Consider the following 21659-nt stretch of genomic DNA (forward strand, 5'->3'; position numbering starts at 1 on the left):
TGGAAAAAGTAGGGCCTTTTGGATGTATCCAGTAAGGGATTTGGCAGAAGAGCCCTGAACTTAAGCAGATTAAAAGGAGTCGATATGAAGAGTTTGCAGGAAGAAACTGGAAATGGAAGTTAGTAGCAATATACCTGTTATTGCTAATTTAAGATTCATAAAATTCATTGGTATTTTATTGAATATAGAATTTTTATGTTCAGTTTATCAGCTGTACTACTAACCAGAGATCATCACATTTGCATAACATGATAGAATATTTTGTTACAAGGTACTTTTACAAATACACACAACTGTCTGTTAATGCTTTTAATGGGGAGGTACAAAATGCATAATGCAAAAGAATTTCACATACTCATTAGTATAGTGATTAATGTAAACTTAGGAATACACACTGTTAAACCTCAAAAACTACAAACTGTCCTGCAACCTAAAATGATAGAAAGGCTCCTTAAGTTTTTACCCACCACCTTTATTAAAGTTACAAATGATGCTGGGGGAGGGGGAACTAAAAATAATAAAGGGCTTTTTTCAGCTGTGTTTCAAGAATCCCAGTGAAGCTGTATGGCAAGTGACACTCAAAACTGTGAAATTTCTCCAAAAGGGCTTTCTGGATGACAACATCAGAAACTGTAAAAGTATTTCCAATACCACATATACCAAGGCAAGTTGAGTGGCTTAATAATTTAAAGGCCTAGTGGAAAGCAGTTATATCAGAAAATTTAAAAACATAAATACCATTTCTCTCCTACAGAGAAACTTTTTAAAATATTAGTTTAAGGATCTTGAGAAAAGATCAGCTTTCATAAAGCTTCAGTAAACACCCCCAAGGCACAAGTGTTCAAAACAGCCTGTTCTCTAAAATGTCTCTGCATTTTAATTTTAGAGGTAAAGGACCACTGTACTTGCAGTAAAAGGGCATTTAATTAAACCCCAGTTAAAAGCACCAGGTAGGTGTCAAGCTCAACTTCCATTTTACACAGGACGTTACCAATAACCAACCCTTAGGATAATGAATAATTCCAGTGCTACATTTCCAACACATCCTGTCTTTTGCTTTTTGATTACTGGGCATGGGGATTCTTTTGCCTGCATTTCTTCAGAATATTTCCAAAGATATTCGGATAACCCAGGATATTGTCTTGAAGCAATCCAGAGCCCTTCTAAAAGAGCTCACTAGATACGACATTTAGAAGGAAATAAAGACAAAATTTGTAGTAACTATATTTCTTCCAAAAGAAAACAATGTAGAATCTGACATGTGGGCTAAATATTTTGTAATGTCAAAAATTGCCAAGATGCTGATATACATTTTGGTTAAAAAAATTGCCATATCCTCAAGGTTAATTCTTTGTAAGAAATATACTATATGTTAATTAGAAGAAATTATTTCCACCACTAATGGAGGAAAACCCACAGCAAAGGAAGCATCTAAAAAGGATATAAAGACGTTCACTAGCTTCTTTGATCAATACCTTGATAATAGAACTTACTTTCTTAAAACTACAGTGTTCTTAATGTACTAGTAACAACCCAATGTAAGGAGCCATGTAGGCTTATGAAAGAAATATTCACCAACATGCTGCATTTCTAGTGTAAGAGTGAATTAATTCTTTGTAAGAAGGAACTGAATCACCTCAGCCATCAACAAATAGCCTTTTTCTTTTACACAGTAACTCATAATTTGATAACTTATTTTTCTTTGTTCAAAATTAGGCAAGAAAAGAACTAAGCTGACTGGTCACACCCAGAAACAATGATTTGGCAAGCTGCAGTCACTCGGCTTATGAAGCGTGAGAATTTGCAGAAAAGTTGCTTGACTCTAATACTCCATTCCTTCACATCTGTAAAGAAAAGCCCATAAATAAAAAGTCACTCACTGTAGGACAAAAACATTTCTCCCCAACTCAAAGTGCTGGCTCATTCATTTCTGAATAAGCTATTAGAATCCACACAGGCTTTAAAAACACCCCTGACACAACTAACAATACCTTGAAAGGTCACATTCAGGTATGTCCTAGTTGTTTCATTAAGCAAGTTCAGGTAAAATACATAAAATTTTATGATTTCTCTCTCCCATCCGTACTTGCCTAATATTCATTCCATTAAAATGATTATGGTTAAATGGGCAAAGTATGAATTCATATATAACTAAAAAACATTTATAACCAGTAAAGTCTAGTATTTACACCAGTGGCATGTACCTACCTGCAGAGGAGTTCGATACAACCACTTTTCTTTATCAACTTTAAGCTGCATACAGGCAAAGAGATCACAAACTGCTGGGAGGCCATAACAGTCTGGGGGGAAGTTATGTTCCTCCTGTTGGGGTGAATTAAGCAGTACTTCCTGCAAGAAGATGAAAAAAGTGGGTTGCTACAAATAATCTTCCCAATAATATAGCGTCTATGAATAATGATGTACATCTTGGGCATTCTCTGTAATAAGAGCAGAGGCGACAATTGCTTCCCCTGCCCCTAAATCTTTTCCATAATTAGCAATAAAAACAGGCTGGGGTTTTACTGCACTCAATCCCGGCCCCACAGGATGGGGGCTAGAAACTGAGAAAGTGCACAAAAACTTTGACCTAAATAATAAATTCTCCATTCTGTTGCTAACATGGCACTAAAATTAATACTTAAGCCAATTATAATATTTAACATGTTTTTAAGGATCTGGGCCATATGCTAGGTTTGGGATTAGGAAAGTAAAAATCTATTAACTGTATTTCAAATGGTGCTATTTTGCTGTCTCTGCTCACCTTGGCCTTCTTTCGAAGCAGCCACTTATCTTCTCCTGAGGATAACTGGCTGAGGTTTCCTGTCTTCTTTGCTGGCAAGACCCAGTCAGCTGTGTTAAAGGGACACCAGGAAGAGGCCACAGGGCCAGTAAGCTTTTGTTTGCCAGCTTGGTCCTCGGTAGTAGGCACTTCCTTAGGATGTCCTTCTTTGCATGAGGGTGTGATAAGCCATTCTGACAAGGGACTGTTCCTTATCACTTTGAAGGAATCAGCAATTCTAGAAGGAGCCATTGTTTTTGTTATCTTAGCTGGTTCTGTTGCCTCTTTTTTGGAAGGACAAAGCCACATACTTAGGGAATCTATACGTTTCTCAGATTCAGATTTTGGTTCCACAAGCATACCATTTTTATCCTTTCCTTCTTTCTCCAGCAGCCATTTACAAAGAGCTTCCCTCTCACAATTTTCATCACACACACACTCTGCAAAGCTTGTACAGGGCTCATTGGCTTTGCAGACCTCCTCTACTTTACATGGGTCATGATGGTTCTGGACAAGCCAATCCTCAATAATCATGCTGGGAGTAGGCAAGGGTTTCTTGGCCTCCACGTGGTCATTCAAGCACTTAAGATTGCCCAGGTTTTCAATCTCCACACCTCTGTGCTGGTTGCCCTGACAATTGGTACAAGAATCAGGCTTGACAAGCCAATCATTCACACTATAAGACTCTTGGAACACCTGGAACAAGAGCTTAAACCTCTCACTGGTTGCACAGCTGCCATTCCCAGGCTTCTCCAGCTTTTGGGATTCCTGGGGAGTCACCAGCCAATCAGCAAGATCCATCTCATCTTGATCAAGCAGCTGCAGATTCTCAACCTTTTCAGTATCAATGGAGTAAGAAATGGTGGTAGAATCACTGCTACCCTTTTGACAACTTGGGTTTTCAGGAACTTCTTGATGCTGACTCTTGTGGAGCCAGTTTTCCAAGCCCTTTAGGTTGCCCCAGACATGACTGAAGAAATTGCAGGCTCTGGCAGAAGTCTACACAAAAAGTACACAATATTAGTTCACCAGAACATTGACTGCTTTGGGATTCAAGACAAAAAGAGTTCTATTTGCCTATTTATTGCATTGCCCAATGTTTCTAAATTTAAGTATACAAAGCCAAGAAACAAGGGATTTCTCTGTTGCAATAAAAAAAATACATATTTAAATACATAAAAAAAACACTTTTCTGCTATTTAAAAAACCTGAAAAGTACAGGCAAACTGGGAGAAAGCGTTTGTAGCAAGACAGGAAAGTTAGGTCTAACATAATATGCCTTTATGAATAAAGAAGACAAAAATGAGCAAAAGATACTAGGCAAATCATAAAACGGGCCAATAATCTTTCACTCAATTTCCTTAATAATCAAATACATTCAAAACAAAATTGTTACTTTTTGTCAAATTCGGGGGTGGGGAGTACTTACAAATGGCAACCACTATTAGAGAAGTTTCTGTTAAGCAAGTACACTAAGTATTCTGCTAGTAGGAACAGAAATGGTACCAATTTCCAGGAAAGCCAAATTGGCAATATGTATCTAAAACTGCAATCTACTAATGCAACTTCTAGGAATTTAATCCTAAGGAACTAATAATGTACAGAAATATTAGCTCCTGACTATTTAGAGGAACTTTGTTTATATCCAGAAAAACTGGAGATTAAGTTACAGCCAATCGATAAAACACCACTCTATTAAGGATTTTATGGAAGAAATTATATGACAGAGAAGTATATTCATGCTCTATTAGTGAAAAAAATCTAACCAAAAAAGGATGATTTTTTTAAAGTATATGTATGGACACAGAAAAATGAAGTACATGAATAAAAATGTTAGAGTGAGTGTCTCTGAATATCAGGATTATGGGTTTGTATTTCCTTATACAGTTGTTTGTTTTCTAAACTTTCTATCCATGGTGAAGAGGTTATATTGTTATTAAAAATTATTGAAAATACATATTTCCAGACCAGAACTAAAAACTAAACAAAAACATACTGTGTGTTAGAAACTAACCCCATCTACTACTACATCTACCTCAGAAACAATAAAGCAGCAACACACCTGATTATTCTCCAAGGTATGCTTTTGAGTGAGCCAGTCCTGCAGATTGGTGCTGGGTGTGTAAGAAGTGTGATGACCACTGGCAGGTTTGCTTCCAAGGAGCCATTCACTGAGAGGGACAGCTGTGGTGCTAGATGCTGACTTCTACTTAATCACATAACAACACTTTGCTACTTAACAAGGCAATGTCAAGAGCAGAAAAATGTTCACCAGAAAAGCAGGAGATCCAAGCTCTCTAATCTTAGCTGGCCACTGCCCCTTCTTCACATATTATATGACTTCCCTAAGCCTCCATTTTCACAACTATAAAACAAGGAGTATAGCTGAGCTCTGGGATTCTTCTCGACTCAAAATGTCTAGAAACCAATATTCCAATTGCCTTTAGAAGTAAATCATCTCTATGAATTATAAAGGAAAGGATTCCCAAGAGAGAACCAGTATAATCAGAGAGCTGATGACAATTTCTTATGAACTAATTGATAACAGTAAGAGTCTCTCTGACTCAACATCTATAAAACCTCCAAATTTCTATCTGACATTCAGTCTCAAGGAAAGCATTTAATTGTATAAACTAACTCATTACCACTGGTGCCTGTTTATAAATATATGACAGCAGGGGGAAAAAGTCATTTAGTCGAAATCCAAAAGAAATATTAGCCAAGTAATAACTCAGTTATCAGAAACAAAATTATATTTTACCTGCTCTGGCAATGGCATATAGCCTCTTTTTTCCATGAAGGGTCCAATATTTGATGAACTGGCATGAGCCATCAAGTGCTCAGGAACTTGCTATAAAATAAAAACAAAATAATCATGATTATCAGTGTCATACTTTTTTGCCAAAAAAGTGAAATTGTAATTCCTGAATTTCTAAAGTATTAAGCAAAGCATTACTCTTTCTATAAATCTTCTTTATACTAAATTCAATGACCTACAAAGTAGTTATCAAATCAGAGAATTTTCTATCTACTACATAACTCTCATCATACAAGACATTTCACCAGAATTGGTAGTATTACTAATTTTAACAAGATCCAAATAAGACCTAGTTTGGTTCTTTATATGAAAGACCATTCAAACCATAAATTTTATAAGAAATATATCAAAGGTATTTAAAGAGTTATAAGATGAATTCGAGATTATCCATGAATCATACCACATTCCAAGAACTACCAGCTGTAATGCTCCATCGACTTAATCAGAACATGAAATTTCTGAAGTTCCCCAAATTCTCTAGAAAGCCACTATTCATAGTAAAAACGTGCTGTTTTTAAGACCATCTGTGAGGCCACAGACCTGAGAAGCACACTCTATGAACCATCTGAGATCAACAATACTCACGATGGTCTTGAGGGACCCAAAAGTTGTGATAGCCTGGCGCAGAGCAGTTGTGTCTGCTTCAAAAAGTAGAACAGTCGAATCTTCGGGTTTGAGGGTCAAACTTCCCAGTCTGGAGAAAAAATTAAATAAAATCTGTCTATTTTAAGGAATATCTATTTCAACTTCATCCAAAACAAAAGCCAAATTGTGATTTGAAGTGATTGTACTTTGCTAAGACTCTCATCCAAAGGCAGATGACTTAACCATGCACCAAGTATAATATTAAAACTAGGAAGCAAGATGATCTTATCATCACAGGAACAGAAAAGTCAAGTTAAATCCAACCCATGTAATGATCATGTCACAGAACTGGCTTTATTTTTAATACACCAAAGTCAAAAAGCCAAACATCAAAACAAGCAAAAATAGTCTTTACCTCTCCAGGCACAAAGAGACTTGATTGGCTAGATCTTTGTTTTGGGTGCATTCCAGTTGACGAATAAGACAATTGAACTGGCCCAGTAACTATAAGAAAAATGAAACCATCTAGCCACAATGATACTAAAAGTACCAAGTGTATCCAAGTTAACAAATAGCACCTGAAATTAAACTTTTGTCTGATGTATATTAAGGCTACAATGCAGGAAAGACATTCCCTAGAAACCAGAAACCATACTCAAACCAACTATAGCGTTGCAGCCACCTTACCCAGTAGAGCTGTTGGGCCTGCTGCTGAAGTGTCTCCTCTTTAAGCTGATAGATGAGATCTACCTGTTCATACAACCACACCTCACGGCTTCGAAGGCATTCCAAGTGACGGCTTATGCAGCTGTGAATCTGAGCTTTGATCTAGGAAACACATACATATTAGCTTCACTAGTGTTATATGGCCAAAGAATGTATTTCCCACAGAACAGTAGAGTTCTTAAACTTCTGGGAGTCACAAATCCTTTTGGCTATCCAATGACATCTATAGAAAATCTCTCCAGAAAAATGCATATACTCAAAATTGTGCCTATAATTTCTGGTTTTAGTGTGCCAAAGGCCCAAGGACCCAGTTTAAGAATTCCAGCCATAAAGGCATACCCTATGCTCTAAAATCCTCCTACCATACTTCTCCTTCTGAGAGGATCAGGTTTACTTTGAGTATCCTAAAGAGATCAAGAGAAAAATGTCAGGTAATGCTGATCCCCCTCAGTTTTTTACTTTATCTCTTTCTCACCCCACAAATGAGAAATCCATTTAGAGTAGGTCAATTTAATAAAGAGATATGCCACTGCATGTCCATAACCAGAGACCACTAGGGTAGACAGTTTAAGCAAAATTATAAACTAAATGTTTCTGGAAGCATAAATAGTGATTCAAAGAGGGGTAATATAAAAATCCTAAGAAAAAAATCAAAACAGCTAAAAATTTTCCATGAGAATCTACATTTTTTTTAACTTTTATAACACATTTTTCTAAATAATAGAGTTGTATTTCAAAGTCACGTAATACTACTTGGTCTATCCACTTTATTACCAATAGAATACTATTAAGCCAACAGAATACTATTAAGCCAACAGAACAAACATTAGGCCGAACAGTCCATGTGGTTTATTCTATAAAATAAAAGACACATTTTTCATTTTCACCAATAACTTTGATTGGATATTTTGAGTATGTAGGCTATTTCATACATGGTATAATGTTGATTGTTCTCAATGTCTCGATCTGATCTCTATCAACTTCAACTGGTCTACCCAGCCATGAAGCAACGTACAGCAAGAAATCTCCATCACAAAACTTTGCAAAGCACTTTTGACACGTTCCATCAGTAACAGTACCTTCTCCATACACTGCAAAATCTTTTTTGTGTTTCAGTTGCATTTTTACCTTTCTTGAAATAATAAAGAATATGCTGAAAATGTTGCATATTTTCTTTCATCTTCAGTATTAAAATGGCTACACAAAAATCCACCAATTTTGATTTTTTTTTAATGAAAGCTGATATGACAGCTGTCACAATACAATCTAATAAAATTGTTTCAAATGAAGGTAAAGACAATTAAGAGCTAGTAGAGCCACCTTATGTGAAAAAAACCAAACTTTTTGGCCAACCCTGTATTTCATTCTGGCTTGCACTAATGAAGTCCATTCATAGAACCATGCCACCAGCAGTACCATGGTGCCACCAAGTGAAAAAGATGGTAGGGGACAGGATGCAGTGCCATCATTTATGCCAAGGATACAGATGAGCAGTACAAGTATACTGCTCATTCATTTTATTTTCTTTATTGACGGCAGTGCTTGGCACAGGGACCACACCAAAGAGCAATCAAAAATGCATGCTGAACTAATTCTCTATGGTGGTACAAGGTATTCCAGATTCTTCTAACATCTGCTTTATTTACCTTTAAAATCAAAGACATCAACATTTCAGGCAGACCATGTGAGACATGGGGTCTTCCTGGTTGGCACTGAGAAGCCAAGTCCTTGGCCATGCTCTAACCATCTCTGCCCTAGGAGTCCAGACATGGCAAGAAAAAAGTACATATCATACCTCTCGCAAGTTATCTTTAATTTGCTGTTCAGCCCGGAGAACTCCACCAATAGCAAGCTCCAAGTCCCTCTGTGCATCACAACACCTCAAAAGGGGTTCTCTCTTACTGGAGCCATTGTGGTCCTGTGAAGTACTCATTCTGCTCACTGTTCCTTTAAAAGAACACAAAAAAAGAACAATCCAAATTACACCATAATCACAACCAAAAACCACCTTTCAATAATCTCCCAAATGATCACTCCAACCAGCTCCCATTTACTTAAATTACTTCCAACACAGGACCTGACACATAGTACACTCTTAATAAATACTGCCTCCTCTCCCTGCCCACCACTATTGTGTTCCTGCCATAAAATCCTATGCATCTACTTTAGTGACACTTGTGTATGTCACTAAATGTAAACAGATATTTCTGAAAAAATTCAGCAATTTTTTTTAATCAATAGTTAAAAGAACATTAGAGTGCAAGTTTCTAGTTCTAACACACAGAAAGTCACAAGGGGCATGTGTTCTTGTTTCACAGATTTAGAGGTCAAGACTAAAAGGTCTAGAAGGATCCATAATTCCTTTGAAAAAAGCTGCAAAAGAAAAAGCTCGATAAATAATTTAGAACATTGTTTAGATCTGGCATTTACCTAAATTTGTTGAGAGGACAGAATTTTTATTATCTCTTATGTATTTTTTAAAATTCAGGAGCAACTTAGGGATGGCTTCATAGCTAGGAAGCTCTCAAGAACATAAATCTTCCCTGACTCGTGTGGCTCAGCAGACTGAGCACCGCTGCAAACCGAAATATCGCCAGTTCGATGCCCAGTCAGGGAACATACCTGGGTTGCTGGTCAGGTCCCCAGTTGGGGGTGGACAAGAGGAAGCCTATCGATGTTTCCCTCCCTCTCTTTCTTCCTCCCTTCCCCTCTCTCTAAAAAATAAATAAATCTTTAAAGGGTGTGCTTCTACAAAGCCATTTCAAGAAAAACAAAATAAAGACTTTTGCATAGAAGTTTGACATATAGGAGGTACTTACATAAATTAGTGAGAGTTCTCTAATAAGCTTAGGTTTATGAAAGGTAAGAAATATAAGTGAAAAGAATAGCACAATAAATTATGAGATAGGGACAGAAGAGTGTCAGAAATGCAATGAAGTAAAGTTTGACAGAAGCCACTGGTGTCTATCCTGGAGAGATCTAGAATCAAAGATAGTTTTTTAAACACTTAGATAAAGAAAGCAGTGATCACTGTAGCCCAGCATGGGTTCAATTAAGCCCCACGACACTGAAGTTATTTCCATCTTGGATAGTTTCACTAAATTGGCTAGTCAATGTAACGTTGTAGATATGATATATCTAGACAACAATAAGACCTGTGACAAGACTGTATGCTATCTTTGTGGACAAAGTGAATATGGGCTAAATAGAACAATTAAATTAAATAATAAGGTAATTTTTTTTACAAGGTACTGAAAGGATAATGGACTGAAGCCAGCATGTAAAGATTTTAGAGGTATGTCCCTGTTTTCCCCAATTACTTAACTGTTTTCCCTAATGACATGGATGAAAACATAGGAGGCAGGCATTTAAGTTAGAGATAACATGGGGCTATGAAAGAAAGAGATTCCAAAACAGTTTCCACAAGGCTGTTAAATCTTATAAAACAAAAGGTAAATATTTTGAACTTGAATGGGGGTGGGTACAAACTAGAAGAGAATAAATATTTAAAAGGATGGAGATTTTTAACTGAAAGTGAGCCCTACATAAGGTAGCACTGTGCTGGATCTGAGAGGAAAATAACCTACACACTCACTATTTGACTCAAATCATCAAATGTATAGTGTTTGTCACAGGACTAATCTGGTCCATGTTTATTGGACTATATTTGACATTTCTTTCTGAATAACACTTTAGAAAGAAACATTTAGAAAAGGGGAAGAAGCCTCAAAACCATGAAAAATTTCTCCAGAAGGAAAGCTGTTCAGCCTTGATAAGAGAAGTCTCTTCTCAAATATTTGGAGATATATCAAAGAACTAAGCATGTTCAGAATAACCCAAGTAGGGGAAAGAAAAGGATTAATAGGAGACACCTGAGGCAATATATGAAAGAACTTCCCAGCAGTCTTGAAGTCAGTGACCTCACCAGCTTTGAATTGAACAGCAACCTGCCCAATGTAGCCCTTGAAATGGCTGACTGCTCCTCTGAAACAAAGGAAACTTTGGCTTAAACTGCATCTTCAGGCCTAGCTTTAGGGCCAGATGGCTAGCTAGAAGCAGGAAAGAGACAATAGTGTGATTCTCACTCTCAAAAATAAAACAGTGAGAGGAAGAAGCCCAACAGGCTTTCTTTTGACCATCTCAGCAAAAGATTCACATTCAAGAACTACAGACTTCCTATATGAAACCAAAAGATCCAGCAAACTTTCTAACTTTCCCTTGTTATTTTGTTACCTCAGTCTGTTGCCCCATGATGTGACAGGAATTCCTGCAGTATTTTCCAACCCTTGAAATAGCAGCTGCATAACACAAGTGAAATGGGGCTCAGATTTAAGAGAGCTGGAGTGTCCCACATTACCACAACCTGCTTCACTCTGCACTTAGGGTAGATATATGCAAGGCATGTTCAGCAGTCTTACAAATGTGTTAATCAATTGTCACCTGTGTCAAATTTCCTTCTCTTAGGCCCTCACCATTTATGTGAAACACCACAATGCCTCCCTGGCACAATACAAAATTTAATCAATAAATTTAAGGCAACATGTTGTTTCATAATGTCAAAAAAAAAACCCAGAGCTCTAGATCACATGGGAGACAAATTCAAATGCATATAGTGCTGACAGTATTATTAGATCCCTAACGTAAGTTTCTCGATTCAATCACAAGCACTATACAACTCTCTAATAAGACTAGAATATTGCAAAAGTACACAAATTGGACTTTTCTTTTATCAGTTACTTGTTACAAAACTATTTTTCCCCACGTACTTGTCAAGTTCTCAAATTAAAATGGGTGTTATTCTTCAAAACAGTCATCTTGGTAGAATAAGGTCTTTAGAGTCCATTTGTCAGCCACTAAGAAAACTTGTTTCATTTCTTTATGACCAGTCCCAGGGTGCCTGTCCCTTTGCTGCCCTTAGCTCTGCCCCTCCTTCCCTATGGGGGAGTTAGCTTCCACTGCCCAGATCCCAAATGGGAGCTGTGTACTGCCTGTCGTATTGTATTATAGTGAGGAAAATGACCTCAGAGCTGAAATCAAGAACCCCTCTACACAGGTGAACTCCAATAACAATTAGGTGAAGCGTGAGCTAGCTTAATGAAATGCCACATCCAAAGAGAATTGTCTGAGGTACCTAGTTGACATAGCCATTTTCAATAATTCACCATTTGTTTCAGGTTCCAGCACCGCCAGTGTAGCAAGCATAATAATTAAGAGATAACTCTGGGAGACTTGACAAAACAGAATTCCAGCTGCATTTGGAATCTTGAGAACCCATGAACTTTACTTACCATATTTTGCCATGTATAATGTGCAATTTTTGCCCAAATTTTTTAGGAAAAATAAGAATGTGCATTATACATGGATAGTGCCTGAAATACCTTGTATCTGTTCTTGTATTTTGTTATTATTTATTACATAAAATTTCTTGTACCGTAGTATGTTCAAAAATAAATCCTAAAATTTCTTTATAATACAAAAGAACAAGTATCTAAATATTAATTAATTAGAAAATTAAAACAAAAGATTTTTTTTCCTGAAAGTTTGGGCCAAAAACGTGGGTGCACATTATACACCAGAGTATACATTATACATGGCAAAATATGGTACTTTCTCTGGCCTCAATTTCCTCTGGGGAAAAAAATGGAGAAAATGATAGTAGCTACAAAGGGCTACAGTGAAGTTAAAGTGAGACATTATCTGCCTAAAAGCCCTTAACCCAGCCCCTGCACACTGCATTTTTTAATACCACATTTATTGTTATTACGTTTACCTGAATTACAGGAATCAGGAACCACCACCTTTGGACTATAGAAAACAGCACTGATGCTAGAAAAGGCTTTGAAGTGAGAAGGCCTGACTTATAATCATTTAGCTATTTATTAACTCAACAATCTAAACTAAGTATGCACACTTTTGCCTGTTTTCTAACCTGTAAAAAGACTGAAAAAGACTGAACCAAATCAGCTCTAATTCTAAAAATCAAATCAATGAAAGACTACTGAAAATGTGTTTTATATTCACTTTATAATCCAAACTACTGTCCTACTACCTTCCAAAGAAGACTGCCTTAAATATATTTTTTGAAACAATGTTAAAAATTTAAGCACTTTCTTAAAACCTCCCTGCCTCTAGGATTCCTGTCCTAGGCTTTAGGGAGTGGGAAGAAGGTGGGAGAAACACACATACCTTTCAAACAGGTTTTCCAGGTTTTCCTGGAGCTTTCCTCAAAAAGGACTTTACAAACCATATGTGTCATATTTGCACAATGTTTTGCACACTAGTTATCGAGTCTTAAAATCACAAAACCAGAATTAGGCAACTAACCACAAAAGGAGCTAAGTCATTATCATATGGTTTAACCATAAAATTTCCAGAGTTATGACCCACTTGTAACTGACATAAACCACAATTTGAGGTTGGAAAAACCGTTGCTATCTCTTTAGTACACTACTGTAATTTTATAGATGAAGGTGCACAAAGGCCCAGATTCTTTAAATTACCCATTGGAAGGGCCACAGCCATTAAGGGGAGATTTGGATCAACTCCTAGATTCTCTCTCTCTGGCCAACTTGTTCTTCCTTTGCTGTTTTATCACCCATAAATTATTTTTATTTACCAGTACTAGAATTTAAAATTAGCATTCCAAAATTAGCATTCCAATTACCACTCAGTCAGTCACATTTGGGTTACTACTGGAATAACTTCCATTAAGATTCTCAGTCCATTTTCATAGCCCTAAATAAGTTATGACAATTTTTCAGAACCTTCTTCCTCAGACAATGCTAACAAAATAAAGTGCACCTCTGCATGTCAGAATAATCAAAACACTGCCAAATACCAGTGCTAAGTATGAAGCACAGGAACAAGAGCCCTGCCTCGAATCTGATCACCTGTATCACTCAGAGTTCCATTTGTCTGTCTGAATGAAGGCTTGAACCAGATCATCTCTAACTACAGCTTTCCACTCTGTCCCACTTCCCTCCTCTCCCCCTCCCCCCACAAAAAGCCCACTTTTAATTTATTTTCCTGGCATCTGAATCATTGCTAGAAGCCCAACCCTGAAAACACAATCCACAAGATACCTATTGTTCTATGGATTACTAAATTCGATAAACTGCCAATTTGGTTATCTTTGATGAGGCAAAATAAGTTTACAGATGTGAGTACCGGAAAATTTATTCTTATGTTATTACTTATTAATTACTGTATTGTTTATTTGTATTACAAATGTAAACCTACTTCTTCCCACATGTATCTGACCGTATGTACAAATTTTCAGGAAAAATTCCATATTCAATTTTACCATGAGACATTTCTTTTTCAATTCAGAGGTTCCTTCACTTAAAAAAAAAAAAAAAAAGTTTCTTTGTACCACATTCATTAACTCAAGAGTTATATACATATCTTATCCTGGTCCCAGCCCACTTTTAATGCTTTATTAAAACAAGTTGTTTCTGAAACACAGGACCTAATTCTCCGTAATTTTGTAAAAGATTTTATTTCTTTATTAACAGAGGGGAAGGGAGGGAGAAAGAGAGAAACATCAATGTGTGCTTGCCTCTCGCGTGCTGCCCAGTAGGAACAAGGCTGCAACCCAGGCATGCGCCCCAACGGGGACTCGAACCCGGCGAACACACTATTCGGAGGCCAGCGCTCAATCCACTGAGCCACACCGAGCCAGGACTAATTACCTGTAATTTTTTTTAAACCACGCAAACAACTAATGCTTTAAACAAAATAAGCTAATAATAAATTCACAGGAGCATATTTTAAGGTTAACACTTCAGAGATTACTGCGCTCAGATTTGTCTACCTTTATAAAATTAACTATGAGCAATTAATTCCAGCTAATCAACTTTCCGTAACAGTAGCTGAAAACTGACCACAAAATTGGTCTTTAACATCTAATGCCAACTAAGTCTTATCCATTTCAAAAGCAACAGTGACTCACGTAACTTTCACCTGTTCCCCAGCACTTTAAGAGCCACCGTCTCTCCACGAAGCCTTCGGTCCAATGCTCTGTGGAAGCCAAAGCCGAGCCTCTGACGCTCAGCTTCCAAAATGGCGCGGTCACCGCTCAGCACGCATGCGCGCAGCTGCGGCCGCAGGGCCCCGGAAGGCCAGCCGACCCCAACGGCTCTCGTAGTTATCCTGAGCCGCCAAACACACCTCAAAGGCCAAGTCTGCACAGCCTGAGCAGCCCCGGGAGCCCAAGGCTATGGAAAGGTCTTCGAGCCCGAGGATTACACCCCAACACCCCTCACGAGCGTGGCGGCGGCCACCCGCACCCAGAAGCGCGCACGTCAGCGGGGGGGGGGGGGGGGGGGGCGCGAAGTCTCCGCCCACTCCGCTGGCACTTCAGCCCTCCAGGCAACCGGACCCCGGTACACTCAGCATCCAGCAAGGCTCGGGAATGGCTGCAGCAATGCCTAAGCTCGCAGCTAGGAACGTTCACCCCCGCCTGGCCGATCAGCGCGAGGCGAGTTCGCAGAGCCCGGGGTCGCGACTCCAGCCTCTCTTCGGTCTACCTGCTCCAGCATTTAGCGTGGGTCCACCCACCCCTCCACGCCAAAATCGTCAAGAGGTTTATGATTTAAGGATTTTGCTGCTAATCACTACAGAGAAATAACAAACGTGGGACAGTCAGAAGCTTACCTAATTATTATTGGAATGTTCCTGGGTGATGGCTTTTGACTACCTGAGATTATCACCGTCAGCCCAGCTGGGGTTCAGCCCTCGGCTTTTGTTTCAGGCTGTCAGACCTATCACATCTGTGACACACCTCTACCAGTAACCCCTGACCCCCTCCACCCCACCCCGTGGGTCTTTGTGCTTAGTTCCTTCTCTCTCTCATACACACACACTCCCACACACGGCCTCAGTCCAATGCTGTTTTAATACTCATGGGTGCTCTGCATTAAACCAAGGGTGTCAAAATCATTTTCACAGGAGGCCACATCAGCCTCGCCCTTGCCTTCAAAGGACTAAATGTAATTTCAACTCCTTAACGGTTAAATAGGAGTTACATTTATACAATCCCTAAAATTATTTCGGCCCTTTGAAGGCAACCACGAGGCTGATGTGGCCCCTGGTGAAAATGAGTTTGACACCTGTGCATTGAACAAAAGTTGACTGAGCATCTTCCAGATGCCAAGCACTATTCTAGATGATGTGACTGCAGAAGTGAAATTGAGAGCCCTACCTGGAGAGGCAATAATACAATACACAGTCATTAAGACGATGGCCCCGTTTGGATATGAAACCTGGCTCTGCCACTTAGATGCTTTGTAACCTTAGGCAAGTCACTTAACCAACCTGTGCCTCAATTTCCCATCTGTAAAATGGGAAAAGTAATAATGAAACAAACTCAATAAGAATTACATGAATTAATATGTATAAAATTGTTAGAACAGTGCCTGGCACCCATTAGTACTTTCTGGCTGATGATTATCAAGTTCATGGTACTCCAATCTGGCCAGAGACAAAATCTAGACAGCAATGCCATTTCCTTTCAATTAATTTTTTAAATGGAAAGTACTTGCTTTTGTCTATGTATATGAAGCTATTTTTGTAAATAGTAAGAGTAAAGCAAAGCAACATGACCAAAAAAGGAAACACTAAAGGCCATCATCCTCAGTTAAGCATCCCTCAGATTTCAGATGAACAGAGTTGGTTTAGGAGCCTGCTTTATTTGTGATGCACAGCTTCTTGATTCCCATTTCAGGGATTTGGTACCAAAAATAACATTTTGCGAAGATACAAAAAGAAAAACTAGCCATACCTCTGAATGATGAAAAGTTAAAAATTTATGGGCCTTTGTACTTTCAGTCAATGGCTGCAAAGGAGGAGTTTTCAGCTTATAAAAATAAAATACAGCTGATACCAAGAACTTTCATCTCTCTTTTATGTGCCCCTATAAAACAGTCACGATGTTGACCATCACCTCATAACCAATGGTCTCATGCCCTTTCTAAAAGATGACCAATGCTTCAGCACACTAAAAGCTCCAGCTCTCCCTCACTTGAATTCCCACTGTTACACAATTACTGAGAGTCAGTGTTTACTCTTTCAGCTTAAGCCACCTTTAGCTGTTACTACAATATAATGATGTGATGTGATTTTTTAAATATTATATTAGCATAAAAAGACTGGGAAAAGATATATTAGAATTCTGTATTCAGGCTATTTTGCTGGCACTTCTTTATTCCCTTAAGCCGCATTACTTGCTCTTAGATTTTTGTAAAATGTTTAGGTGCTAAAGGGGAAAGATTCATAAAGCATATTACTCTCCTGCTTCAAGATTTCTATAGCTCATTTCATAGTAGATCAACTCATCTAGAGAGAGCACAAACTGTAACTCTTCAATGGCTTCACACTTATAAGATAAAATCCAAATATCTTATAAGGCAATAAAATTCTCTATTTTCTGGCTTCAGCCTGACTCTTCTGCAGTTTCCCCAGAGCAGCCCCCACACCATGATCCACCAGACAACCTGTTCCATGCAGTGGCTCACCCTGTCCAGCCTGGCTCTCCCACTCTCTCTGCCAGCAATGCCAGTTCCTTCCTACGCACTTTTCTGACTATGCTCAAGTCACAGCCATTACTAAATCTTTTCTGACCAAGCACCCCATTCCTCCAAAGTTTTGGCCAATAGAATTAGTTGCTGCTTCCTCTGGGCCCATTGTAATCTGTACACGTTTCCAGCATGACACCTTTAACATGTGAGTTACCCTCATTGATACATGTCTGCCTCCTTAGCCTGAGAACTCTCCAGGAGAAGAGAACTGTGTCTTATTTGGCTTTGTACATCCTAATGCTGAACAGATGGCCTGGTATCAGCATCTTAGCATTACCAATACCCTCCACATCCTGTGTGCACTATTGAATTGATGGAAAAGAATGGTGTTCCTGGAATTGTGCAATGTTGTGGCCCTAAACAGAGGCTTAATACATGCTTAATAAATGGATGGGTGGATGAATAAATGCTAAAGGCTTACATTCAGACCAGCCACAATAAGTATGGTATAGTTCTGCTTTAAACATAGTCACCTCGGTGTCCCACTAAGGAACGGGTGGCAAATATAAGGCCTGCAGGCTGAATCTGACCCTCCACCTAGTTTTATCCAGCCCAGCACCTTGTTTTCTACCCAGCGGCAGCGCTGAGCTCTTGCTTAACTGTTAAGGAGTAGTTACATTTACACAGTCCTAAAATTACACGGGGCCTTATGAAGACAACTGCAAGGATGATGCCCCAACCCCCACCCCCGGCCCCGGTGAAAATGAGTTTGACACCCCTGCATGACTAAGGCCTTCCTTAGTTCAGGAAGTTTTTTCAGAAGTGGAAGTGTTTCTAACTATTACTTTTAGTTTTCTTTCAAACAAAATAAAACTGGCAAGAGTACTGCCACTGAAACCATGATTCCAGGACAGATGCTAAGATAAAGTCTTTTCTGATGCCAGACCCATCAAAGCTTAGCTAAACAGATCCACAAGCTCCAGCAGGTTTGTCAGTTAAAGGAGAAACATTACTGTATTTACAGCCATCTCTGGATTTTTTTTCTCAGATTTTGCAGTGCCACAGACATTCCAGCTGACATCACAGAAGTTTGGTAGGCTTTTAGAACTGGGGATGTGCCCTAACTTCCATTTGAAACTTCTCACCATAATATAGTCAAGGATAGAAAATCTTGTTATTTATCTATCACAGTATTATTATCACAGTATTATTATTATTATTATAAAGTGGTATTATTATCACAGTAATAATACCACTTTATACATGATTTTACATCATAAGCATCTTGTGGTTATTCCCCACACAAGTAAACATGTGATAAAATAATTTCCTTCCTCTAAAGCCTGGGGGACTAGCAACAATCCAAAAATAAAACTCAATGTAAACCCAAGATTACGTTCTCATGAAATATATAATCATCCAAGTATTAAAAGACTTAATTTATCTATGACCATATAGACAAGCAAAAAGTTTAACCTAACTTGTCAGTTATTCACTCCTTCAATGAACCAAATTGCTACATTTAGTTATTACAACTTTATGTATTCATTCAACAAATATTTATTGAGTGCTTAAGCTGACATATACTGTGACAGTCCCTGAGGACATAATGGTGAACTTGCCATCTAGAGCCACGATTTTCAACTGTTGTGCCTTGGCACACACTGTTGTGCCCAAGAATTTTTAAAATATGCAATACCTGACTAGTCAGGGGCATTGACCTCTTTTCCCTTAGATTGTCCAAAAAAAAAAAAAGACAAAAGCCAACACAACAATAGTCATCCAGTGTGAATTAATCAAAAGTATACCTATTTGTCAGATAGGAAAAAAATATATTTTTTGGTGTGCCATAGAACTTTAGTAATTAGTTTGTATGTGCCATCAGATTGAAAAAGGTTGAAAATCGCTGATCTAGAGAATTTGTGTCACTGATTCACCAAAGACTAGGCAGAAAATACTAATTCTATGAAATAAGAGACTAAGATTTAAAACTCCATCAACAGCAGTGTCTCTGAATGTCTTTCAGTCTGCTCACACTTACTCTATGGGACAAATTATAAAACACTAGCCAAAAGGCTCTCAGATGGGAGGAAAGATATGTGTCAAAATATCCTGTTCAATTTTATGAAGCCCCTACACAGGTTCCAGAGAGTCTGACACAGCCAAGCTCATTTAATAAAGTGGGGATGGGGTGGGGAAACCTAAAATATCTCCTCCCCCTTTGAGAATCACATCTTCCTCCCCTTACACAACTCCCCATGCTTTTCCACCTTTGAAATACCTGTTTGCCCAAAATTAATAATGTAAAGGTTTATTGAGACCCAACATATCATAAAACGTTAGAGATATCATTAAATCTCTAGGAATTTCCCTAGGAACCCAAAGAACAAAAAGTTCCATAAAAGAGGGGGAAGAAGAAATAAAATGGAAATGTTACCGTGATAGTCTTTACATACATTATCTCACTTAATTATCTTAACAAACCTGCAAGCTAGCAAGCCTTGGAAAGTGCAAATCAAGTTAATTTGCCTAAGCCATAACGTACATGCACCCGCCCCCACCTCCACTACAGCATCTGGGTAAGTCTTCTCCAAAGGGTCTGATGTTCTTAAAATTCACAAATGTCACGCTAGGATCGCGGTGCAGAAATGAGCCAACTAGGATTACCTAACCATCTTCACCCAACCATATTTCCAAATTACCAAGTGAGTGGTGCAAACATTTACACTATGGTGAATCTTACCTTGATTAGAAAACAATACAAAATGGTATGGTGAAAAAAGCTACTTGCGGTCACATAGACCCTAGCACTGACTTCTGCTACTCTTAATCACATCATCCCACATTATAACACATGGCAAGTAAGGTTATTTATATGATTACTGTAATCCTCTGGAGATTGTTGGGAGAATTACATGAGGTAGTAAGTAACGCTCTGTGAGCACACAGAGCGCTGGAAAAATACACTGTCGTCTTCACGTTTCCAACCAACAACCTAGGAATTCATATATTCTGGGCACTTTCTGGAATACGATCCTGACCTCGCTCCAAGAGACAACGGCGATAGCGAGCAAAAACAAGGAGCTGTCAGAGCCGCGGCGCGGGGAAGGCGGGAGGGAGGATGAGGGGAACCAGGGCCAAGAGTGTCGGAGAGAAGAAGGCAAGCCGGCAGGACTTAGGGGGAGCCGGAGGTGGGGAGGGCGGGCCAGGCGCGTGGAGGAAGAGGCCGGCCCCGCAGGCAGAGCAGGCCCAAGCACGTCAGGATAGCGGTCACGGCGCCCCAGACCAGCGTGAGGCGTGAATGCTGGAGGAGGTGCGCCCGTCCTTCCAGCCACCCCGATTCTTACCAGCTACCAGTGCAATTCCAAGCGATCCAAGAGGACCTTCGGTGGAGAGACGCCGCTTGACACGAGCCAAGGGCCTGAAGCCAGAATTCCCGCGATAGCACAACCTTCCTCTCACGTCTCACGCTGCACTTCTGACAGTGTCGCGAGACCTCTGCTGGCGGGAGAAGGGCGTCAGCCCAGAGGCCTTGTCTGCCCTGTAGAGGGCGCAGAGCGCAGGCGCACATTTTTCCGGTGTTCTAGGTCACCGTCCTTTTGCCCTTGCTGAATAAAGCAGATTAAATGAAACAAACATTTGCTAAAGGCCAACTTTGTACCTAGGAGTATCATGAGTGATCCTGTCACATCAACTGTCCTCACAGAACAGATATTGTGAGGACATTGTGCCTTAACGTACAGATGTAATAAATCTCAGAAGACAGAAAAGGACAAATACTGGATGATTCCACCTATATGAGGTACCTAGAGTAGTTAAATTTATAGAGAAAGAAAGTAGAAGGGCGTTTGCCACAGGCTTGGGAAAGGTGAATTATTGTTTAATGGGGACAAACTTCAGTTTGGGATGGTAGAAAGTTCTGGATGTGGATAATGGTGATGTTTGCACAGCAATATGAATGCACTTAATACCAATGAATTGCACACTTAACAATGGTTAAAATGTTAAATTTTATGTTATGTGTATTTTGCCATATTTTTTAAATTCAGTAAATATTTGCACCACATCACACCACGATTTTCTACACTTCACATTTCACTGCTCTGTACCTCTCGCAATCTGCCCAGTGTGACGTTATCCACATTGGAATTTTTTGTTTATTTACATGTGACCAGATGTTAAAACAGGAATGTTTTTGTCTCTGTTTTGACAGAGGTCCCCAATACTCAGTGCT

At 39.0% G+C, this 21659-nt stretch overlaps 1 protein-coding gene across 7 annotated transcripts; it reads right to left on the reverse strand.

The window, feature by feature from the left end:
• Window positions 1-294: 294 nt before the first annotated feature.
• NCOA4 (nuclear receptor coactivator 4) lies at window positions 295-20879 on the reverse strand. Of its 7 annotated transcripts, none has more exons than XM_024561435.3 (10): window positions 20773-20879; window positions 8704-8855; window positions 6870-7010; window positions 6598-6686; window positions 6183-6291; window positions 5541-5630; window positions 4842-4985; window positions 2762-3778; window positions 2209-2349; window positions 295-1844 (listed from the first exon to the last, which is right to left on the reverse strand). In XM_024561435.3, the coding sequence occupies exons 2-10, from the start codon at window positions 8839-8841 to the stop codon at window positions 1839-1841; spliced, it is 1875 nt and encodes a 624-aa protein (XP_024417203.1). In that variant the 5' UTR covers window positions 8842-8855; window positions 20773-20879; the 3' UTR covers window positions 295-1838. The 7 variants fall into 7 exon arrangements, with proteins under 7 accessions (XP_024417203.1, XP_053778127.1, XP_053778128.1 ...); XM_053922152.1 differs by lacking the exon at window positions 20773-20879 and adding an exon at window positions 15564-15584; XM_053922153.1 differs by lacking the exon at window positions 20773-20879 and adding an exon at window positions 14871-15201 and having other exon boundaries at window positions 8704-8849.
• Between the last annotated feature and the right edge of the window lie 780 nt (window positions 20880-21659).

The sequence above is a fragment of the Desmodus rotundus genome, chromosome 4 (genome assembly GCF_022682495.2).
Source record: "Desmodus rotundus isolate HL8 chromosome 4, HLdesRot8A.1, whole genome shotgun sequence".
Classification (NCBI taxonomy): Eukaryota; Metazoa; Chordata; class Mammalia; order Chiroptera; family Phyllostomidae; genus Desmodus; species Desmodus rotundus.

Excerpts from the sequence above, each read along its gene's own strand:
- NCOA4 (XM_024561435.3), bottom strand. The coding sequence starts at position 8,841 with ATGAGTACTTCACAGGACCACAATGGCTCCAGTAAGAGAGAACCCCTT. Across the intron at positions 7,011-8,703 it reads TTAAAGATAACTTGCGAGAG|ATCAAAGCTCAGATTCACAG; the intron begins GTATGATATGTA and ends TGTGTTTCCTAG. Across the intron at positions 5,631-6,182 it reads TTGGGTCCCTCAAGACCATC|CAAGTTCCTGAGCACTTGAT; the intron begins GTGAGTATTGTT and ends TTTATTTTATAG.